At 40.5% G+C, this 19,658-nt stretch overlaps 1 protein-coding gene across 1 annotated transcript in view; it reads right to left on the minus strand.

The window, feature by feature from the left end:
- Positions 1-19,658, minus strand: part of MYO3B (myosin IIIB) — a 628,721-nt gene that overhangs the window by 604,656 nt on the left and 4,407 nt on the right. The window contains exons 4-6 of the mRNA XM_027865702.1: positions 6,256-6,360; positions 5,812-5,911; positions 1,235-1,311 (exon numbers count right to left, since the gene is read on the minus strand). Coding sequence (XP_027721503.1) covers positions 1,235-1,311; positions 5,812-5,911; positions 6,256-6,360 — 282 coding nt within the window. The remainder of the gene's footprint in view (positions 1-1,234; positions 1,312-5,811; positions 5,912-6,255; positions 6,361-19,658) is intronic.

Here is a 19,658-nt window from a genome sequence, read left to right on the forward strand (position 1 = left end):
TTCTCCTGTTCACTTTACAGATGAGGAAACTGAGGCAAGCAGGGTTAAGTGACTTGCCCATGGTCATGCAGCTAGTAAGTGTCTGAGGCCTGATCTGAACTCAGGAAGAGAAGTCTTTTGGGCTCCAGGACTGGTATTCTATCTATTGCGCCACTTAGCTGCAAATAATTAAACTTATCACCTTCCTATTCCTGGAACCCATGACCCTCCTCTTGGGTTTCCTGTTCCCTCAAGTCCCGGCTAAAATCTCACCTTCTGCAGGAAGTTTTTTCTCCTCTCACTTAATGCTACAGCCTTCCTTCTGTTGATTATTTCAAATGCATCCTGTACACAGCTTGTTTGTACATATTCGGTTACACGTTGTCTGTTTCAGAAGGATCAGTTTTTCGTGTTTATTTGTGTCCCTAGAACTTAGTATGGTTGCTGGCACATAGTAAGTATTTATTAAATGCTAGAGGAGCTAGGTGGCACTACAGTGCATCGAGTGCTGGGCCTGGGGTTAGGAAGACCCATCTTTCTGAGTTCAAATATGGCCTCAGACACTGGGCAAGTTACCTAACCCTGTTTGCCTCAGTTTCTTCATCTGTAAAATGAACTGGAGAAGGAAATGGCAAACCACTCCAGTACCTTTGCTAAAATAATCCCAAATAGGGTCACAAAGTGTCAGACACAATTGAAAAACAACTGAATAGAAATAGATGTTGACTGTCTAAACTGACTCACTCCTAATTCAGCCCAAGATTACATTTGCTTTTTCAGATACCACATTGCACTGCTAACTCGCACTAAGGTTGTAGTCCTCTAAAACTCCCAAGATCATAGTTTTAGATCTGGAATGGACCTTAAAGGCCATCTAGTCAAACCCCTTTATTTTACAGATGAGGAAACTGAGGCCCAGAGAGGTTAATTGATTTTCCCAAGGTCAGACACATAGTAAGTATAAGAAAGAGGATTTAAACCCAGATCCCCTGACTTCAAATCAAATAGTGTTTTCACTATGCCACACTTTTTCCAGACAAACTGCTATGTAACCATGCTTGACTAAGCAATGACAGTCAGCAACAACAACCGCTTCTGGGACTATCACCATATATCCAGGAAAAAAAACAACAATAACCAATTTTCTCCTTCTTATGTTACTCCCTTGATACTTTACAGAAGAACATACCACTGAGACACTGCGTTAGCACGCAGAAACACCCAGTAATATAGAGTCTAGACATATAGCACTTACCTCAGGAGCCATCCAAAATGGTGTGCCAACTGAAGTGTTTCTTCGTAGACGTGTGCTGGTTAGCTGAGCTGAAACACCTGAAATAAAATAAGTGATGGAAAATGGAAGTAAGCCAGTGATGCTGTGTCACACAGTTTTCAGTTTTAGTTGATTCACTAGAGGGGAGTATGTTTTGGTCATGAACATGACTACAAACTGGAAGCATGGCCTATCATGGGATGGTCTTTATTCTCATAAACCGGGCAACCAAGACTAGCAGTGAGGTACAGTGGGGAAAGTTCTGGATTTGAGGTCACCGCTCCAAGTAGGAATCCCACCTCTATCCCTTATGACCTGTGTGACCTGGGGTAAGCTATGTACACCCTCTGAGCCTCAGCTTCTTCATCTATAAAATGAGGATACTGAAAATAAATAAATAAATAAATACAATGAGGATAATGGATTGGATCAGGATGTGTTTAAACTTTTTTAATGTCATGGAACCCTCTTCATATACAAACTCCTTCCAATCAAGTTTGGTTTTGATGAGAAAGCACTAACCAATTGACTCTCAGGAACTATGAATTTTCTAAAGGGGGGAGGGGCTGAAAAGATCAGCTTTTCCCCTTTCTACCTGGGTGACCTTGAAAAAATCATACAACTTTTGAGTCTTGGCTTTCTCTTTCTAATGCTAAATCTCTGACCTTACTAAGAGTCAGAGCTAGAGGTTTCACCTTTGCTGAAACAATTCCATTTGGTCCATCCCAACATGTGGAAGGCAGATGTTTGCCTTTAGAAAGGGATGCTTATGTAGTAGAGTTGCTTACATAAAGTTGATTGATGCTTGTGGAGTAGAGCCCCATTTGCCTCCTTTATCCTAACAATCTAATCCCATAAACACTGCATTTCAAATGAACTGATCTGGACTTTAACCAGGAAGCTATTATTCCCTACCAGAGCCAGGAAATCTTGGGATTATTCCAGGTCACATCCAGACCTGGCAAAGTTCTAGTTGCCCTTCCATCAGGGTCAGGGAAATCAGGCACATGCTTGGTAGTTAGGAGGGTATCATGAACTCTTAATATGATTTTTCCCTATCTGCACACCCAGCTTGTGTGAATGGTCAATCCAGTGAATATTTGTTGATTTTTAACCAAACTGGTTGGTGAATAACCAGGTAAAATAACTCAGGTCAATTCAATCAAAATTTTTTAAATGGAGGGTTGGGGGAGCTGTGTAGAAGTGAAGGAAAAACTGAGAATGGTGGGAATGCCTATAATCCCTGCTGGTGGGAAGGCTAAGGATAATAACAACAATAATAGTAATAATAGCTAACATTTCTATGTGTTTACTGTGTGAAGGCATTGTGCTAAGTGCTTCACAAATATTATCTCACTGTTCCTCACAACAACCTTGGAAGATAGGTGCTTTTATTATCCCTATTTTATAGATGAAGAAACTGAGGCAAACAGAAATTACGTGACTTGCCCAGGGTCACACAGCTAGTGTGTGAACACGCAGGTCTTCTTGACTCCAGGCCCTAAGCTCTATCTGCTGCTCCACCTAGTTGGGCGTTCTGAGCTGCAATGGGCTGAGCCATTGGTGTGTACATTGAGGCCAGCACCAATATGGTATGCTGCAGTGAGGGAAGGGGGAAAGATAGAGGCTGAGTAAGGAGAAGCAAACCAGACCAGGCAGGAAACGGATCAAGTCAAAGCTGCCCTGGAATTGGGCCTGTTAGTGACCGCTGCACTTTCAGTCTAGGAGAGATCACTGACTATCCCACGCTTAGTCAAGTGGCTTGATCAGACACATAATTAGGGCTTCTTGTGTACAAGTACTGAAAATCTCATCCAGAGAAAGAGGCCTGAAGCACTTCCTCAGTTGGGTGGAAGTTTAGGGGACACTGTGGGACATCAAGATTCGTCCTTTGCTAGAGAGGTCCCTGGGAGCCGTCATCTGATCGTTTCCTGTTTGAATGAATCATTCTCTCTAACTCAACACTAAGCTCAGTTGTTTCTGTTCTGCTGAAGGACTACAGGTGACTCCAGCATTCCTTAAATTTGAAGCCCCGGAGCAAAGCTCAAGTCATCCAACTCTATTTCTGACTCTGGGCTTGATGTCAACGGATTCACTCCAGGCTGGGTCGTGGTTGCTCAACACTGCCTTCTATTCTCTCCTACTCTCTCACTAGCAAATAAAGAAAACTAAAGCAATCCCAACAGTTTCATGATGTGTTTTCAAATGAATTTTTTTTTTGCACTAATCAGTCATTTAACTCATTTAGGGATCTCATTCTCCTGGCTCCCTTTCTATTATTAAAATGACTAATACTTCTAGGCAAATATCCTAACAGAGCTGTTTAAAAAAAGAATCTTCATTTTGGTTTTATATTTGACATTTGCAAATAAATATATAAAGATAAAAAAGCTGCATTTTCCTTTTTTTTTTTAACTGGTAGATTCTTGAGGTTGCTTAGTGAAGAGGGTTTCATTCAGTTTCAGAAGCGGAGACCTTTGCCACTTTTCCTTTGCCCCTTTTCGCCAAAAGGAATTTGGCTCCCATTTGTAGAAAACCCTTAAAACTTTTAGACTCCTTGTAGACTCACTTTATCTCTCTTTGAAAGCCTTAGCCTTACCTTTTAATCTTATTCAAATGCACCTCTGCCCCTAACCCTAAAAAGAAGTTTGTCTAGCAGTCCCAGAAAAATCTTAAAGTTTTAGAAACTGCGTTTATTTCCCTTTGAAAGTTCTTTATCTCCCTTCAAAAGCAAACTTCCTCCTTCCAGTTCCCTTCATTGTCTATTCTCATTGTCTGTTCAACCTCTCAGACCTTCCAAATGGAATTCTCAACCACCTCCCCCTTTCAACTGGCCTTTCATTGTGGCTACACCCAATCTCCCTTCCATTGTTTTACCTTCCTATGGCCCCTGGCCATTTCCCACCCTTAATCCTAGCTAGGCGCCAGGAGGTCCAGGACCCAGGAGTTCTGTTCACCGCACCTTACTAGCCACTCCTATCCAGATCTCCCTAGGCCTTTCCTTCCATCACCCCAAACTACTTGGCCACTCCTAGATCCCTCCCACAGTTTTTTACTGTATTTAAGATCCACCTTTGCCCCAATTCAGATACTGGGAATTTCTCATGCCCAAAGGCTGAGACTCTTATGCCCGCTCACCTTACAGGCATCACCTGGCCTCCCCATTTAGAAGCTGAGCTGCTCTCAAGCCTAGAGGCTGAGACTCCCATGCCCACTCCTCCTCACAGGCATCACCTGGCCTATATGTGATTTATCTTTAATAAGCTATTTCTCTGGCTGGGAGAAGATTTGGGTTGAATTCATTCAGGTAGACCTGGCGCCACGATCTTGGGGTGCCTCTGCACATCTAGGACCACCCCAAAACCTCTAAACTCTTCACTTAGTACTATGTTTTTGGTTTTTTCTATTTGGAATATAACCCTTAGGGCAGCTAGGTGGCACAGTGGACAGAGTACTGGCCCTGGAGCTAAGAGAGCCTGAGTTCAATCAGACACTAGCTATGTGACCCTGGGCAAGTCACTTAACCCTGTTTGCCTCAGTTTCCTCATCTGCCAAATGAACTGGAGAAGAAAATGGCAAATCACCCCAATATCTTTAACAAGAAAATCCCAAATGGAGTCATGAAGAGTCAGACACAACTAATCGACCAAAAAACAATAATAAAATATCAACAATAAACAATAAAAACATCAGATGGCATGCTTGTTTGCATGAATAATCTGTGATTACCACGGAGAACACCAGGTGTGGGAACTTTCTCCACCAAAGAAGGCTACAACTCATCTGTTATGTAGTAGATAAGTCCTACGGAATCTTCTCAAGTAAATAGAAATACACTGATGTGTCAAGGCTCACAAAGCTACTAAGTGTCAGAGGCAGAATCTGAACACAAATTTTACTGACTTCAAGTACAGTACTCTATCCACTGCACCATGCTGTTCCTAGGGCCTATTAGCCTATCCCTATAAATAGTATTTCCAGAGGAGATGCTGAAAAGATCTGTGGGAATATATATCAGTATATATTTCTTCTCACCATTTCCACTTCATACTAATGTTTCCAGTTTAACCAACCTCACATGCAACAGCAATAATCACAATTTAAATGAAGTTAGCTCTCAGACCCACAGGACCATTTTACCTTCTGCTCACTGGGAGTAAATGTGCCTGAAGCAAGCCAGTCATGTGAGAGACCAAATGGCTTTTTCTTTTCATATGCAAAAGAAGGAACGTCCAAAATCAAATTAAAGGCAATTGCCCTTAGACACAGAATGCTCTTACTAGAATACCAACCTTTTTTTTTTACTAAAAGGTTTTTTTGGGTAACATTTTTATTGTTAATAGGACATGCTTTTAAACCCCCAACTAGAGGCTGTGACAGCATCTCCTAGAGTGCTCCATCTGCTCCCCCTCCACTGTGCAGCCCATGGAGCCATGTTTTCAACTGGAAAAGCCCCTCACAGCCTGGTGCTGCAGCAAGGCCCCCAGTAAGAAGACAATAAATTGTAGCCTCTGGCTAAACAGAGACAGTCAAGAAAACAAATGGCGAACAGTCATTACCAAAGTCAACGAGCTTAACTCCTCCTTCTGTTGTCAGGAGAATGTTGTTCCCCTTGACGTCACGGTGGATAATCCGATTGTTGTGCAAGTGTTGAAGACCCTGCATGTCAAAGCATCACCACCGTGGCAGTCGCCAAAGAAAAAAAGTTAGTGCTCTTATTTGAAAACAATTACCCTGCTATTAAAAAAAAAAAGTCTAATGAAGACAGTCTGCACTTGAACCAAACAACTATTTGTCTGGGGGAGCACTTGGAAGTCACCTCCCCTCCCTCCTTCATCCTCCACTGCCCCCCTCAACCAACAGTATTGTTGTATTTCCAGATGGTACAGTATTGTTGTATTCCATGTAATACAATATTATTGTATTTCCATAGTATACATGGAAAACAGGGACGGGCAAGTTGCACCCTCTGCTCTCATGATCTGCTTCATTGGCATCCTTACCAAAAGTGCCCCATACAAGATGTAGGAGATTATAGCTTCATCCAACCGCTGACCACACTTCAGCAGGCCTTTGACAAGATCCGTGACAGAACCTCCATTACACAGCTGTGAGAAGAGAAAAGGGGTAGGAAAAGAGGAAGGAGAAGGAATAACAACATACACATACAAAAGAAAAACAAAGATCTTTTGTTATTCACCAAACTTGTTCAGATTTTTAGAGTTTACTAGTCAAATCTTCAGCTCAGAAACTCTAGATCAAACTAATCAGAAGTTAGCTTTGCATTGTACAGGCTGATCTAGTTCCCATAAGGTGACACTTTAGTCAAGGTGATGATTTGTCACTGACAATTCATAACCAAAAAGATGGCATAAAATTTAACTGCAAGAGAAATATTTTTTTAAATGAGTTTTTATTTTGGAGTTGGGAGGGAAAGGCACATAAATGTATAGTCTCTGATAATTTAGGGGAGTATTTCAATATTTCCATTCTTGGTGAGCTGTCTTTAAAAAAAATGTTTTTTAACTTTGTCTGGGGGTTAGGGAGAAGATGAGAAAAGTCTAGAAGAGGCAAGACTGATGTACTCGATAACTGGAAGGCAACAAATTATAGTCATTTCAAACCTTCACTCCATCAATGTTCCCGCTGGCAGGCAATATAAACCTGGCAGCAGCCATATCTCTACGCTCAGACTTGGTGGCGTGTGCTGCCAGCAGCCTAGATGAAACATTCTGATCTAAAGGGGAAAAATAGCTGTGCGCTTCCCATTAATGGGGTACCATATATCAAAGTTTGGGGGAGGTGGAGGGAGCAATACAATTAGGGCCCACACAAAGCTATTTTTATTTATATCGTTAGTTCATCATTCTTAGACAGGACTTTTCAACTCTGCTTTCAAATTACCAGCCCCTCCTCCTCCTCCGTCCTAACCACTCCCCTATCTTTGTGTCTTTCATTTTCAGAGCTGCCGTTGCACGGTATGATGATGACCATCACTTTATAGATCTGGGTTTGCCAAGCTGGCAGTGCCTGTATAAGCTATAGATTTTTCTTCACTGGGAGCTAATATTTGTAATTTGGATAACTGCTAACAGGTTGCTAACTTCAGTTGGGGCATTGAGGGGAAAGTAGCTGGGTATTTAGAGCTAAAAAAAAAAAACACAGATGAGCACATATGCGGCTATTTATATATTTTTCTATAAAATAGAACTATTTGTTAAGAGAACACATTAGCAAATCATTAAGTGCTAATCATGTTTAAATTTTAATAAAGGACAATTGTGTGTTTTTCATTATTTGCTGTCTGGTCTCATTCCCTGTCTTAAAACTTTAATTCCAACGGCTCACTATTATCTCTCGAAGCAAATATAAACTCAGTAAGGAATTTAAAGCCCTTTAAACCTGGCCTAAATCTACCTTTCCAGATTTATTAAACCTGACTTCCCTTCATGTACTCCCAGGTCCAGCAGCCTTACTGTTCACACACAGCACTCCAGCTCCATCTAGGCCTCAGACCTAGCTGTCCCTGTACCAGAAATGTACTCTCTGTGTTCTGCCACCTCTTAACTTCTTTATTATTATTATTATTATTTTTTGTTTTTAGACAATTGGGGTTAAGTAACTTGCCCAAGGTCACACAGCTAGTAAGTGTCAAGTGTGTGGTCTGAGGTCGGATTTGAAGTCAGGTCCGTCTGACTTCAGGGCCTGTGCTCTATCCACTGTACCACCTAGCTGCCCCCCACCCCCACCTCTTAATTTTTTAGTCTCCTTCAAGATGGCTCACGAGCCATCTTCTACAGAAAGCTTTTCTTAAACCCCAAAGCTGCTTTTACCGCCTCTTCTCCAACCCCTTGTATTTATTTCAAAAGAGAGGTTGTGTGGTCTACTAGCTAGCAAACTAGTCTCAGAGTTAAGAAGACCTGAGTTCAAGGCCTGTATCTGACATATACTTACTATGTAATCTTGGATAAATCACTTAACCTCTCAATACTCCAAGAAACTTGATGATGATGATGATGATGATGATGATGACAGCTAAATTCATTTAATGCTTTAAGATTTGCAAAGTACTTTACATATATTATTCCATTTGGTCTCCCATTATCTCTTGAACTCTGTGAGGTGTATGCTATTATTATCATCCCCATTTTATGGATGAGGAGACTGAGTCAAAGAAAGGTCAAGTGCCGATGACTTATGGCCACATAGATAGTAACTGTCCGAGGCAGCATTCAAACTAAGATCTTCCTCATTCAAAGTCCAGCACTCAGCTGCCTCTAAGATTCTAAGATTCAGAGTAAGAGTGAGTCTGCATTGGCATAAGGAGTTTCCTTAATGGGAGTTCCCTACACTATTGGTGTCAAACTCAAATAAAAATGGGCTCATCAAACTGTATGTAAGGATCTCTATTGGTGCATTTTCACTTAGACAACCACATATTAACATTACCTATGTTTTTACATTAACATTACCTATATTTTTATTTATTTTGTTAAATATTTTCCAAATACATTTTAATCTGATTCCATCCACTCTGAAATGTTATAGGGCAAGCAGGCTGCATGTTTAACACCTCTGCCCTACACCAACAAAATCATAGATCCAGTCCAATATTTTGTATGTAATATATGTGGTGTGTATATATACATATACATATATATGTGCATATATATACATATACATATATAATATATGTATACATATACATATATATACACACATACTCTCTCCCCTGAGAAAATATAAGGCTAGGAACCATTTTACTTCAATCTAGTAAGTCAAAATGCTCAAAAGAAGAGGTAAAGGGAAGGGTTACTCTTAAATTTTAGTTTACATTGGACATTAGCCAGATCAATGTCAGATATCATCTGGCTGATATTGAACATTAGCCAATAGTTAAATATCACTGGTAAAACATATGTAGAATGATGCAGCATTGGCAAGTATCATCCAATCAAAAGAACAACTCCCTTTAGAAATGCGAACTTGACCTCTTTGCAAGGAAGCCCTCTCTAGTAATCAGGATAACTCAAGAAACTAGGAACGGGATAATTTCTATGAAGTTACATTATGATTTCTACCTCCCAGAATACTTTATTCCTACCTCAGAGAGAGTTTCAGGGTTTTATGTTCCATAAACCTCTCAGCCCCATAAGAAAAAGTGAAAGAACCAGACAAATCAGTAGGTAAACCTTATTCTCTCTGTTCTATAGGTAACAGAGACATTTTCAGACTTTTCTGGGCCCAGTGCCTACATTTGACATCTTCCAGTACATTCAATTAAGAAGGGTAGGGAAACATCAAAATGAATATAAAATCTTAAGATAAAATAAGTGCCCAATTCTACAAGTACATTAGCATGAAATAATCAAATATCTTAAAAAACCTTAGTGAGGAAAGAAATATTACTGACTACTCACTTACCCCACCATCCCCAAAAGGGTCTTAAGAATGATCAATTACATTTATGTAAAACAACCAAGTACTATTTAAAACATAGGCCAGGGGGGCGGCTAGGGGGCGCAGTGGATAGAACACTGGCCCTGAAGTCAGGAGGACCTGAGTTCAAATTCGACCTCAGATCAAACATTTGACAGTTACTAGCTGTGTGACCTTAGGTAAGTCACTTAAACCCAATTGCCTAAAAACAAACAAACAAACAAAAAAAAAACATAAAACACAGGCCAGGACATGGGAAGTGCGGGGACTATTTCAATTATTCTGCTTCCAAACTTTGTATATTATTCTATTGCAGAGTAATGGATTGTACCTTTAGCTTACTATAAAAAAAATTAAGTCTAAGTTTAAGATCCATTAATAACTTAGGTTATTTCTTTCTCTCTCTCTCCTTCCCTCCCAATAAAAGAGAAATAACTAAGCTGATATGTGTCAAAATATAATTCACTTTCAAGTCAAGACATCACCTTCCTGATGTCTTCAAGAATGACGGACAAACAACAACTCTTTCGGTTTAAATCTCTGGGGCAGCTAGGTGCTGGGCCTGGAGTCAGGAAACCCTCAGTTCAAACTCAGTCTCAAGCACATATGAGCTGTGTGACCCTGGGTAAGTCATTTAACCTCCACCTGCCTCTGGTTCCTCATCTGTAAAATGGAAATAACAATAACATCTACCTCCCAGGGTTGGTGTAAGGATTGAGATATTTGTAAAAGCACCTAGCACATAGTGAGCACTACGTAAATGTATATACATACAGTTGTGTGTATATATATATATATATATGTATATATATGCTATTATCTATATAATCTAGTTTTTTAAAAAGCACCTAAGGTTGGCTGGTGTACCACACAGAGTCAAAGAATGGCAGAACTATCTAGTCTAGAAATGTGTGTGGTTCCATGGAAATTATATTAGGCAATTAGAGACTATATTACTTCAACCCTCTCAATGTACAGATGTGGATACAGAGATTGGGGAAGTAAGGGAAGTAACTAACCCAGGTCCTGCCTAACTAAGCCCGGGGCCTCCCATAATCTCCCATTTGAAGGTTCTTGCTGTTATAGTTTCTCGGGTCAAGACTTGAGAAAGAAATCATCACCCAGACAATTGCTAATATACCCCCTGTAGGAACTTGAGGAGACAGGATATCACAAGAATGAAGCCAGAGGGAAGATGTAACCGCAGTTTCCAACTGAGCTTTGTGGATATCTGCTTGGGAAGGAAAAAAAAAAAGCACAAAAGAACTGTGTTGAATACAGCCATCAGAGGGACTGCCTGACCCTGACTGCATGAGTAGAGCAGGTTGGAAACAGTTGGAGTCCATCTTATGGTCTCTCTGGAAACTCCCTGCTGTTGCACAGGGAGACCACTGTTCTGACCAAATGGCGCCGCTCCTCGAGCCTCCCCAGCCTTCTCTACAGACTTTCAGACTCAGCTATTTTGCAAAACAATTTAAGTACCAGCTTGGAAAGGCTGTGCCTTCCAAGGAGACTACCTCCCTCCCTCCCTGTTGAAGTGTATTTAAACCCTGCTCCTTCTGTTCCTCACAGGCACTCCAGTACTTAGACGATGCTTGGTATCCCAAATTATAATTCCTTTGCCTCCAGTAAAGACCCTTCTTGCTGCTACTTTGGTATTATAATGTTGTTCAGTCATGTCTGACTCTTCATGACCCCGTGGACCCTACTATTCATGGGGTTTTCTTGGCAAGGATACCGGAGTGGTTTGCTATTTCCTTCTCCAGCAGATTAAGGCAAATAGAGATAAATAATTTGCCTAGGATCACACAATCAGTAAATTCTGAGGACCTGATTTGAACTCAGATTCCAGAGCCATCCAGCTGCCTCCGGTCCTCTTTATTTTAGATTGAGAATTATTTTGTCCTATCCCATCTTTCGGCTCCATGATAGCATCATCAGGAGTGCACAGGGACCAGGTGGTCCTCAGATGTGGGTAGACTAGGCAGTTGTCCACATAATCTCATATAGTGGGTCTTGAGAATCAGTAAGTCAAATAATTCCTTATCTAGATAATGTCTCCCTCATCCCCAACCCCGAATCTGCTTCTGTGTTTTAAAATCCCACATTACTCTGTCCTTTGGACTTAAGCATTCTTAAAAACAAATGTGGGGGACAGCTAGGTGGTGCAGTGGATAGAGCACCCGGCCCTGAAGTCAGGAGGATCTGAGTTCAAATCTGGCCTCAGACCAAACACTTGACAGTACTAGCTGTGTGACCCTGGGCAAGTCACTTAACCCCAATTGCCTAAAAAAAAATGTGGGAGAGGGTATTTATACTTTATCATGTATCTGTTTATCAGATTAGCTAGCCAACTAATCACAGATAAAAAGCACCCTCAGCAATGTGCACTATAGACCCCATAGGAGTCAACCACCCAGGATAGATTTTACAGGAATGTCAAGTAACGCCATTCACTAGTGTATAAAATGTGCACCTGGTGCTGAGACAAAGGTCAAAATGTGTCCTTTGTTTCCATAGTAACAAGTGTAAGAAATGCTTTTAGCCAGATAGCTCAGGAACCTTTAAAGGAAACGTTAAAAGTAAGGATCTGTTCCACCCTCAGCTCCAAATATAAGTGTTGTCTCCCCTACCCCACAGTGACCAGGGACCCCAGGGAGCGATGAATGATCCACGGACTGCCCGAGGAGATTCTGGAGAAGGGGGACAAGGGAGGAAGGGGGTGAACAGTCCTCTCCTCTTCCCTCTCTCTCACCTGGCCTAAGCTGAGTAGGAAGAAATGCATGCACCAACTTTCCATAGCATCATAGATTTAGACCTGAAAGGGATACCAAAAGCCATCTAGTCCAATACTCTCATTTTACAGATGAGGAAACTGAGGCACAAGGAGGTTAAATGGCTTGTCCAAAGTCACATAGAGAGGATCAGAGGTGGGATTTGAACCCAGACCCTCTGACCTCAGAGCCAATGTTCTTCCTGCTGTAAATCTTCAAGTTCTTGAAGATAAAGAAGGGTCTTTCTTCAAACACAGATCATGATAGTATGTTCATTATCACAGACCTATAGCCCAGGCACCCACCTACAACAGGTACACCCCAGAACATTTCACAGTTCTGCTCTTAAAACTCTACAGGGAGGAAACATCAATGAAATGCTATGTTATGGTCAGAGTATCCCTGGGATTTTTTCCCAAAACCACATTATAGCATCTCTCCTGCCCTACTTTGAAAACAGCCCATTCTGCAACAGAGCTCTAACTCAGCAATATATCATATCGAGCAAGCTGACCTATAAACTTTTTTTTCCATACCTCCAGAGCCCATATAAGAATTAAGAGCACTCATTTTGTCACCAGGATAAAAGCTCACCTGCGGACCACAGAACAATGAGATGCTCTCATTGAGCAGGTCTCTTTTCTTTGCTTAAATGTCAGTGTTTGAGGGCCGGCCTGCCTGCCCGCATGCCTGTCTGCCTGCCTGCCTGCCTTCCAGTGAATCTCATAAACATACAATTAAACTGCACAGAGCCCCTTTGGAGGATGGTGCCCATGAAAGTTGACAATCTCACCACAGAAGTCTGAAAGTGTAGGGGGTGGCCCACTCAGCACCCAGCCCTAGCCAGAGAAGAGAAATGCTAGCTGACATTGCTTAACAAAAAAGGGTGAATCACCTTGGAGGCACACCGGGAAACTATCTATAAATAAATGCATAAAATAAAATAGCCCCCTTAGAGTTGGGGGGAGGAAGAAAGGAGGCAACTAAGCCTCTTCCTCCTCCTCCTCCTCCCCTAGAGCTTGAAAAAGTGGCAGCCCCTTCATTCCCTCCCACACAGCTGACAATCTGTTTCAGAGGAAGGAGCATGTTTCCATTCCCAGAGTTCTCCCTACGCTCTCATCATCATCAGGATGATGTGGCTGGCTGCTTAGAGAATCTTGAATTTAATAAGCATTATTCTTTTTCTGGCCCCAAGAGAAATAGAAAAAATCATTTACTCTCCACATCAGTTTTTCATAACATTGAAAGGAGAATTCTGAAGGCCCCAGGAGGAAACCTGAAGTCTTTGTAAACATAACATATGACTTTGTAGCAATGGGAGATCCTTTCAAGTGAAAAAAAACATCTTTGGATCCCAACAACTTTCCTTTAAGGTTCCCCCCCCCGCCAAAAAAAAATGGCAAACAGAAGAATTCACAGGATCACACAACTAAGACTGGAGGGAATCCCAGAGGTCTCCTAGTCCCATAATTTTACAGATGAGGAAACTGACACTCAGAGAAGTTAATTAGCAGAGGTGAACCTAAGTCCTCTGACTCCACCAGTGATTTCCCCTGCACCGTGCTACTTTTCAGCACCTTCTTTCCTAAGCCTTTTGTTATTGGCATCACGCCCAGGTGCCTGGTTTCCTCCTCATTTTGGGCCCAGGATTCCCTCTGTCTTCTACTATAGCCCACTCCAAGGGCCTGCTGTCTCACATAGTCCTCCAGATCTTACCCAATTTGCTTTCCCTCAGTCAAAACTGGCCTGCCCTCTTTACCATTTTAAACTAGACTGCCTATGTTGATGACTTGAAAATGTGATAAATTCACCTTAATGTATTACAGGTGACAAGGGCTTAATGTATTTTCCTCCCAAGTTACATTTTTACCTCCTAAAAGAGATTTTCAATGCTTTAAACAGAAGTAACTAAAATGTGAATTTTGGGCACTGGAAGATGAAGACAGACGCTGGGTCAGAGGAAGTCTTTTGGAGCTATTCCTGTGTGTTCTAGATTCATCCTTGTCTAGACCTTATCCTAAAGCCTAAAACCTAGAATTCTGGGAAAGCTCTGGATTTTAAAATATATTAATTCTTTAGTCGTGCAGAAATATGGGGAATTCTTTTGCGATTCCAGTCTCATTTTCTCCTGCCTCAAACCATTATTTTCAGATTGAATGCTGAATACTTACCTAAAGTCTCTGATGGAGAAAATCCATAGTTTACAGCTTCCAAAATTCTTCCATTGAAATTTTAAAAAGAAAACAACTGTGTTGGCCTTACTAGAGCAAAAACCAAATATTTTTCTGGGCAGTAAGATTTTCATGAAGATACAACTTCTTCTCACTACATTTCATTAAGATGGTTTCCCATCACAGAACTTATAGATCTTTCCCTGAGTTGTTTTTTTTTTAGATTTAATATTCATTGAGCATAAAATTTATCTGCCAATTTTTCCACAGCATATTGTGTATGAATGTGTTTTCCCTTCATCTCCCAAATGAAATAGCTGTCTATCACAAGAGGGCTCTTTGTTTGTTTTTTTGTTAACAATTGGTAATGCATTTTGGAAATAACATTTTTATTTGCTTTTTTTTTTTTTAGTTGAGGTGATTTAAAGTGCCTTTTAATAAGATTTTTCTATCCTCTAGAATTGTTCCATAGGATAACCTCTCATCTGGCATCGCATATAAATGAGCAAAGAGAAGAAGAGGGAGCATGGCAGTAGCAAAGCCAACATAAATCTCACCACAATATTCTGAATAAGTAGGACAATATTCAACAAAATATAACTTTCTTTTATGAGATTTTTTTCATAAACCCTCTCCTAAAATACATGGCTTGACTGCAATGCAAAGGAAGAGAAAATTTAAAAGTATGATATAGACTGGCACTGTTTGCAGAACTGATCGACTGGTCAATAAATCCAGCATTTATTAAGTGTTTTCTGTGGACCAAGCTCCAATGATAAAAAGAAAAAGCAAAAAATAGACCCCACCCTCAGGGAGCTGACATTCTAGTTGGGAAGACAATATGGATATAAACAGTTTTATACAAAATACACAGAGTAGATAATCCACCTTAGAGGGAAAGAAGTAGTAGCTAGGGGAAAGCCTTTTGCAGAAGGTGGCATTTGAGCTGAATCTCAAAGGTAGCCGGGGATTCTAAAAGATGGAGGTGAAGAGTGAAACCATTCCAGGCATGGAGTGCAACCAAAGATAGGAAATGGAGTGTTTTGTTTAAGTGACTGCAAGTAGTCCAGGGAGGAATAATGTATAAGAAGCCTGGAAAGATAGGAAAGGTCTAAGTTGTGGAAAGGTTTAAATGTCAGAGTAGTTTATATTTGATTCGAGGGGTAATAGGGACCCATTTTTCTAGAGCTGCATCTACAGGGAGAGAAATCACTTTGGAAGTTGAGTGGAGAAAGACAGGGAAAAGGAGAGGCTTGAGACAGGGAGGCTCATTTCAATAGTCCAAGTGAGAGGTAACAAGAGCCTTATGTAGAGCGATGGCTATGTGAGTCGGAAAAAGAAGTGTATATGTATATATATATATATATATATACACACACATACATACATACATACATATATACACATATATATATGAATAATATCGTGAAGTAGAAACGACAAGATTTGATAAGTAATTGGATAACTGAAGAATTACATAAGTAATCAGGTGAATGAAAGTAAGAAGTCAAGGAGGACAGTGAGGTTTCAAATCTGGGTGGTTGGAGCAATGGCAGTGCCTTTGACAGCAATGGGGAATGTCAGCAGAGGGATAGATAACTGCTTGTTGGGGATTTTGTGGTGGGGATTCCTGTTCTAGTGAAGACTGGACATAGAACCTCTGTGAGCCTTCACAATACCCTACATCCACAAAACAGAGAGGCGGATGTGCATCTCTTATAGAAGGTCCACAAAATATTTCCATAATCATTGGAGAGATTCAGGAAAAAAAGTCAGAGCTATCTAGGATATTAAGGAATCATAAGAAGAAAAGTTCCAGCTATAAGGTCATGGCCTCATGAATTCATTAAAAGATATATCTGAATATCTCTAAGAGATGGAAGTGGGGGGGGAAGTGTTTTGAGGGGAGTTGTGAAGTAAGCTAAGTTTGTATTGGCACCCCAGCCTCCTCCCTCCACCATTTTTTTAAAATTACCATTAAAAATAATATTACACGTACTTTATTGCTATAAAGCACTTTGTACATATTATCTCATTTCAGAGGAAAACACAGCTAGGGCTAGGAGGGACCTTTAGAGGTCATCTAATCTAATCTACTTCCTTCATTTGCAGATGAGGAAATTAGGCCAAGAGCAGTTAAGTGATTTGCCAAAGGTCCCACTGCAAGTAAACAGAGGGATTTGAATCCCCTTTGCTCTGACTCCAAATCCATCCAGTTACTGTGAAGGATACCACCACCATTCCAACCACCAGATTTGGAACCTCAGTGTCATCCCTGACTCCTCACTCTCATTTATTTTATATATATAGTCAGTTACCAAATCTTGTCATTTCTGCCTCCACAATATCACTCACAGAGGTCTCCTTTCCTCTATTCACACAGCGTGCTGTCTATACTACACAAACCCTTTGAAGTAGGTGGTGCAAGTGTTATTCATCCTCATTTGGTGAATGAGGTTGAAATAGATGAGATGATTTGTCCAAGGTCATAAATCTGGGAAGTTTATTGCCCTACCACTCCCCATGCCACCATATTCTCAGGAATCTCAAACTGCCTCTTGGCTTCCCAGGACCAACCCCCCCCCCCCCCCCAAGGCAGGAACCACTCCAATTTCTTCTTTCCTGTGAAAATTCATCTTAGGACCACTTTTCTTAGAATCCTCCTTGCTCCCCAAATGATAAACGGTCAAAGGATATGACTAGGCAGTTTTCAAATGAAGAAATCAAAGCTATCTATAGTCATACACACCTATCAGATTGACTAATATGACAGAAAAGGAAAATGATAAATGGAGGGGATGTGGGAAAATTGGGGCACTAATATACTGTTGGTGGAGTTGTGAACTGATCCAACTATTATAGAGAACAATTCAGAACTATGCCCCAAAGGCTATAAATCTATGCATACCCTTTGACCCAGCAATAGCACTACTAGGTTTGTATCTCAAAGAGATTTTTTTTAAAAGGAGAAAGGTCCTATATATACAAAAACATTTATATCAGCTCTTTCTGTGGTGGTAATGAATTGGAAATTGAGGGGATGCCCATCAATTGGGGAATGGCTAAACAAGTCATGGTATATGACCATATATTGGAATACCATAATGCAATAAGAAATGACAAGAAGGATGTTTTCAGAAAAACCTGGAAAGACTTGTATGGTTTGATGTTGAGTGAAAAATAAGCAGAAGCAGGAGAACGGTTGTTCACAGTAATAGCAACATTGTATGATGATCAACCGTGAATGACTTAGCTATTCTTAGCAATACAATGATCCAAGACAATCCCAAAGGACTCATGATAAAAATGCTACCCACCTCCAGAGAAAAAACTGATGGAGTTTGAATGCAGGTGGAAGTATACTAGTTTTCACTTTTTTTTTTCATTTTTTTGGTCTGTGTTTTCTTTCACAACATGACTAATATGGAAATATGTTTTGCATGATTGCACATGTATAACCTATATCAAATTGCTTGAGGTCTCAGGGTTGGGGTGGGGGGAGGAAGAGTAGAGAAAGGAAGGGGGAGAATTTGGAACTCAAAAATTAAAAAAAAACAAATTTTAAAAATAGTTTTTACATGTAATTGGGAAAAATTATTAAAAAAAAAAGAGCCCCCCTGGCTACTATGTGATAACTTTAATAACCCACATGTTTTCCCTCCCAGATTTATAGAAATACCTTAATCCAGTTAAGATAGATGGCTCCTTTTGAGGACCCTTACAGAATGATATTGCTTAGCATATTTAATACTTAGGAATCTATAATTCATTGGTATGAGAACTCTCTCCCACTCCCACAGACTGCAACCTTGTGACAATCCTCTTTCAGAAGGTTGTCAAGGGGCTGTAGACAAGACATAAAACTGGCTTTGTGAGCCGCTGTAATTGAAATGTTCATCCTCTTGCAGTGAACCTTCTGGTGATGAATCCAAAGGAGTGACATTAGAAATTTCAAGCATTTGACAGGTCGGTAAGGGAGACAGTTTGGGTCAGACAGCCATCAACTTTATCTATACATAAAGTGAGGAATAGAAATAAAGATTTTGGTTAAGCAGAAGCCAAAAGTGAGTATTGAACGGCTTTAAGAGGAAAAGAGGCAGAATGGCCTGGGGACTAGAGAGATAACTTTTGAATCAGAGAGGCCTGAGTTCATATCCCACTTCTGACACTGATATACCTGCTATGCGGCCTTTGTTCACTTCTTGGTGCCTTAGACAAATCTCTAAGTCTCTGAGCTATAGAAAGGGGGCCAACCTACACTGGTAGAGGGAGTTTCTTCATCTGAAAGAGCCTTATATCAATGAAATCACAGGTCCAGTCCCTATTTCTGTCCATACCCCTAAAAAGAAAAGGAAGAAATCCTCATGATCCCAAATCATATTATTTATATAGCAGCATCTGGACATGGCAGAATTTCAAATTAACTGAACAAATTTCTGTATCCTTGATTCCATCAACGTATCTGAAAGGTGAGCAAAAATGGAGGGAATTACATATTTAAAAGGAACAGAAAGTTTTACGTAACAGATCTGCAGTTTCATATGCAATCATCTTTTTCATCATACTGTGTTATGGAAATGCTTGTTTTATTCCTTAAAATAAAAATAAATAAATAAATGTTAAATGGACGGAAATTAAAATTTCAGATAATTAAGCATCAACAAAGATTTGGAAACTCTAGATTCAATAATGCCTTTCAGCCAGTGAGAAGGGAATAGTTATTTTATGGACTTATGGAGTAAAACTAGTCTATGCAATAACCTGTTCACTAGGCACTTGTTCAGTGACCTGTACTTGGAGGTAGAAACAGCAGTGGGCTGCTACCCACCTCAGGGTGGCTCTTACCAGGGACATTTAGCTAGTCTACTTTGGGGAGTTCTACTAATGCTATGCATATGGCAGAAGATGAGTCCAAAACCCTCATCTCTACCACAAAGGGAGTCAGTCAGTCAATCAGTCAACAAGCATTTATTAAGAACTTATTACATGGCAGGCACTGAGCTAAGCTCTGGGAATTCAAAG

This window comes from Vombatus ursinus, unplaced genomic scaffold (genome assembly GCF_900497805.2).
Source record: "Vombatus ursinus unplaced genomic scaffold, bare-nosed wombat genome assembly UNPS02014779.1, whole genome shotgun sequence".
Taxonomy (NCBI): Eukaryota; Metazoa; Chordata; class Mammalia; order Diprotodontia; family Vombatidae; genus Vombatus; species Vombatus ursinus.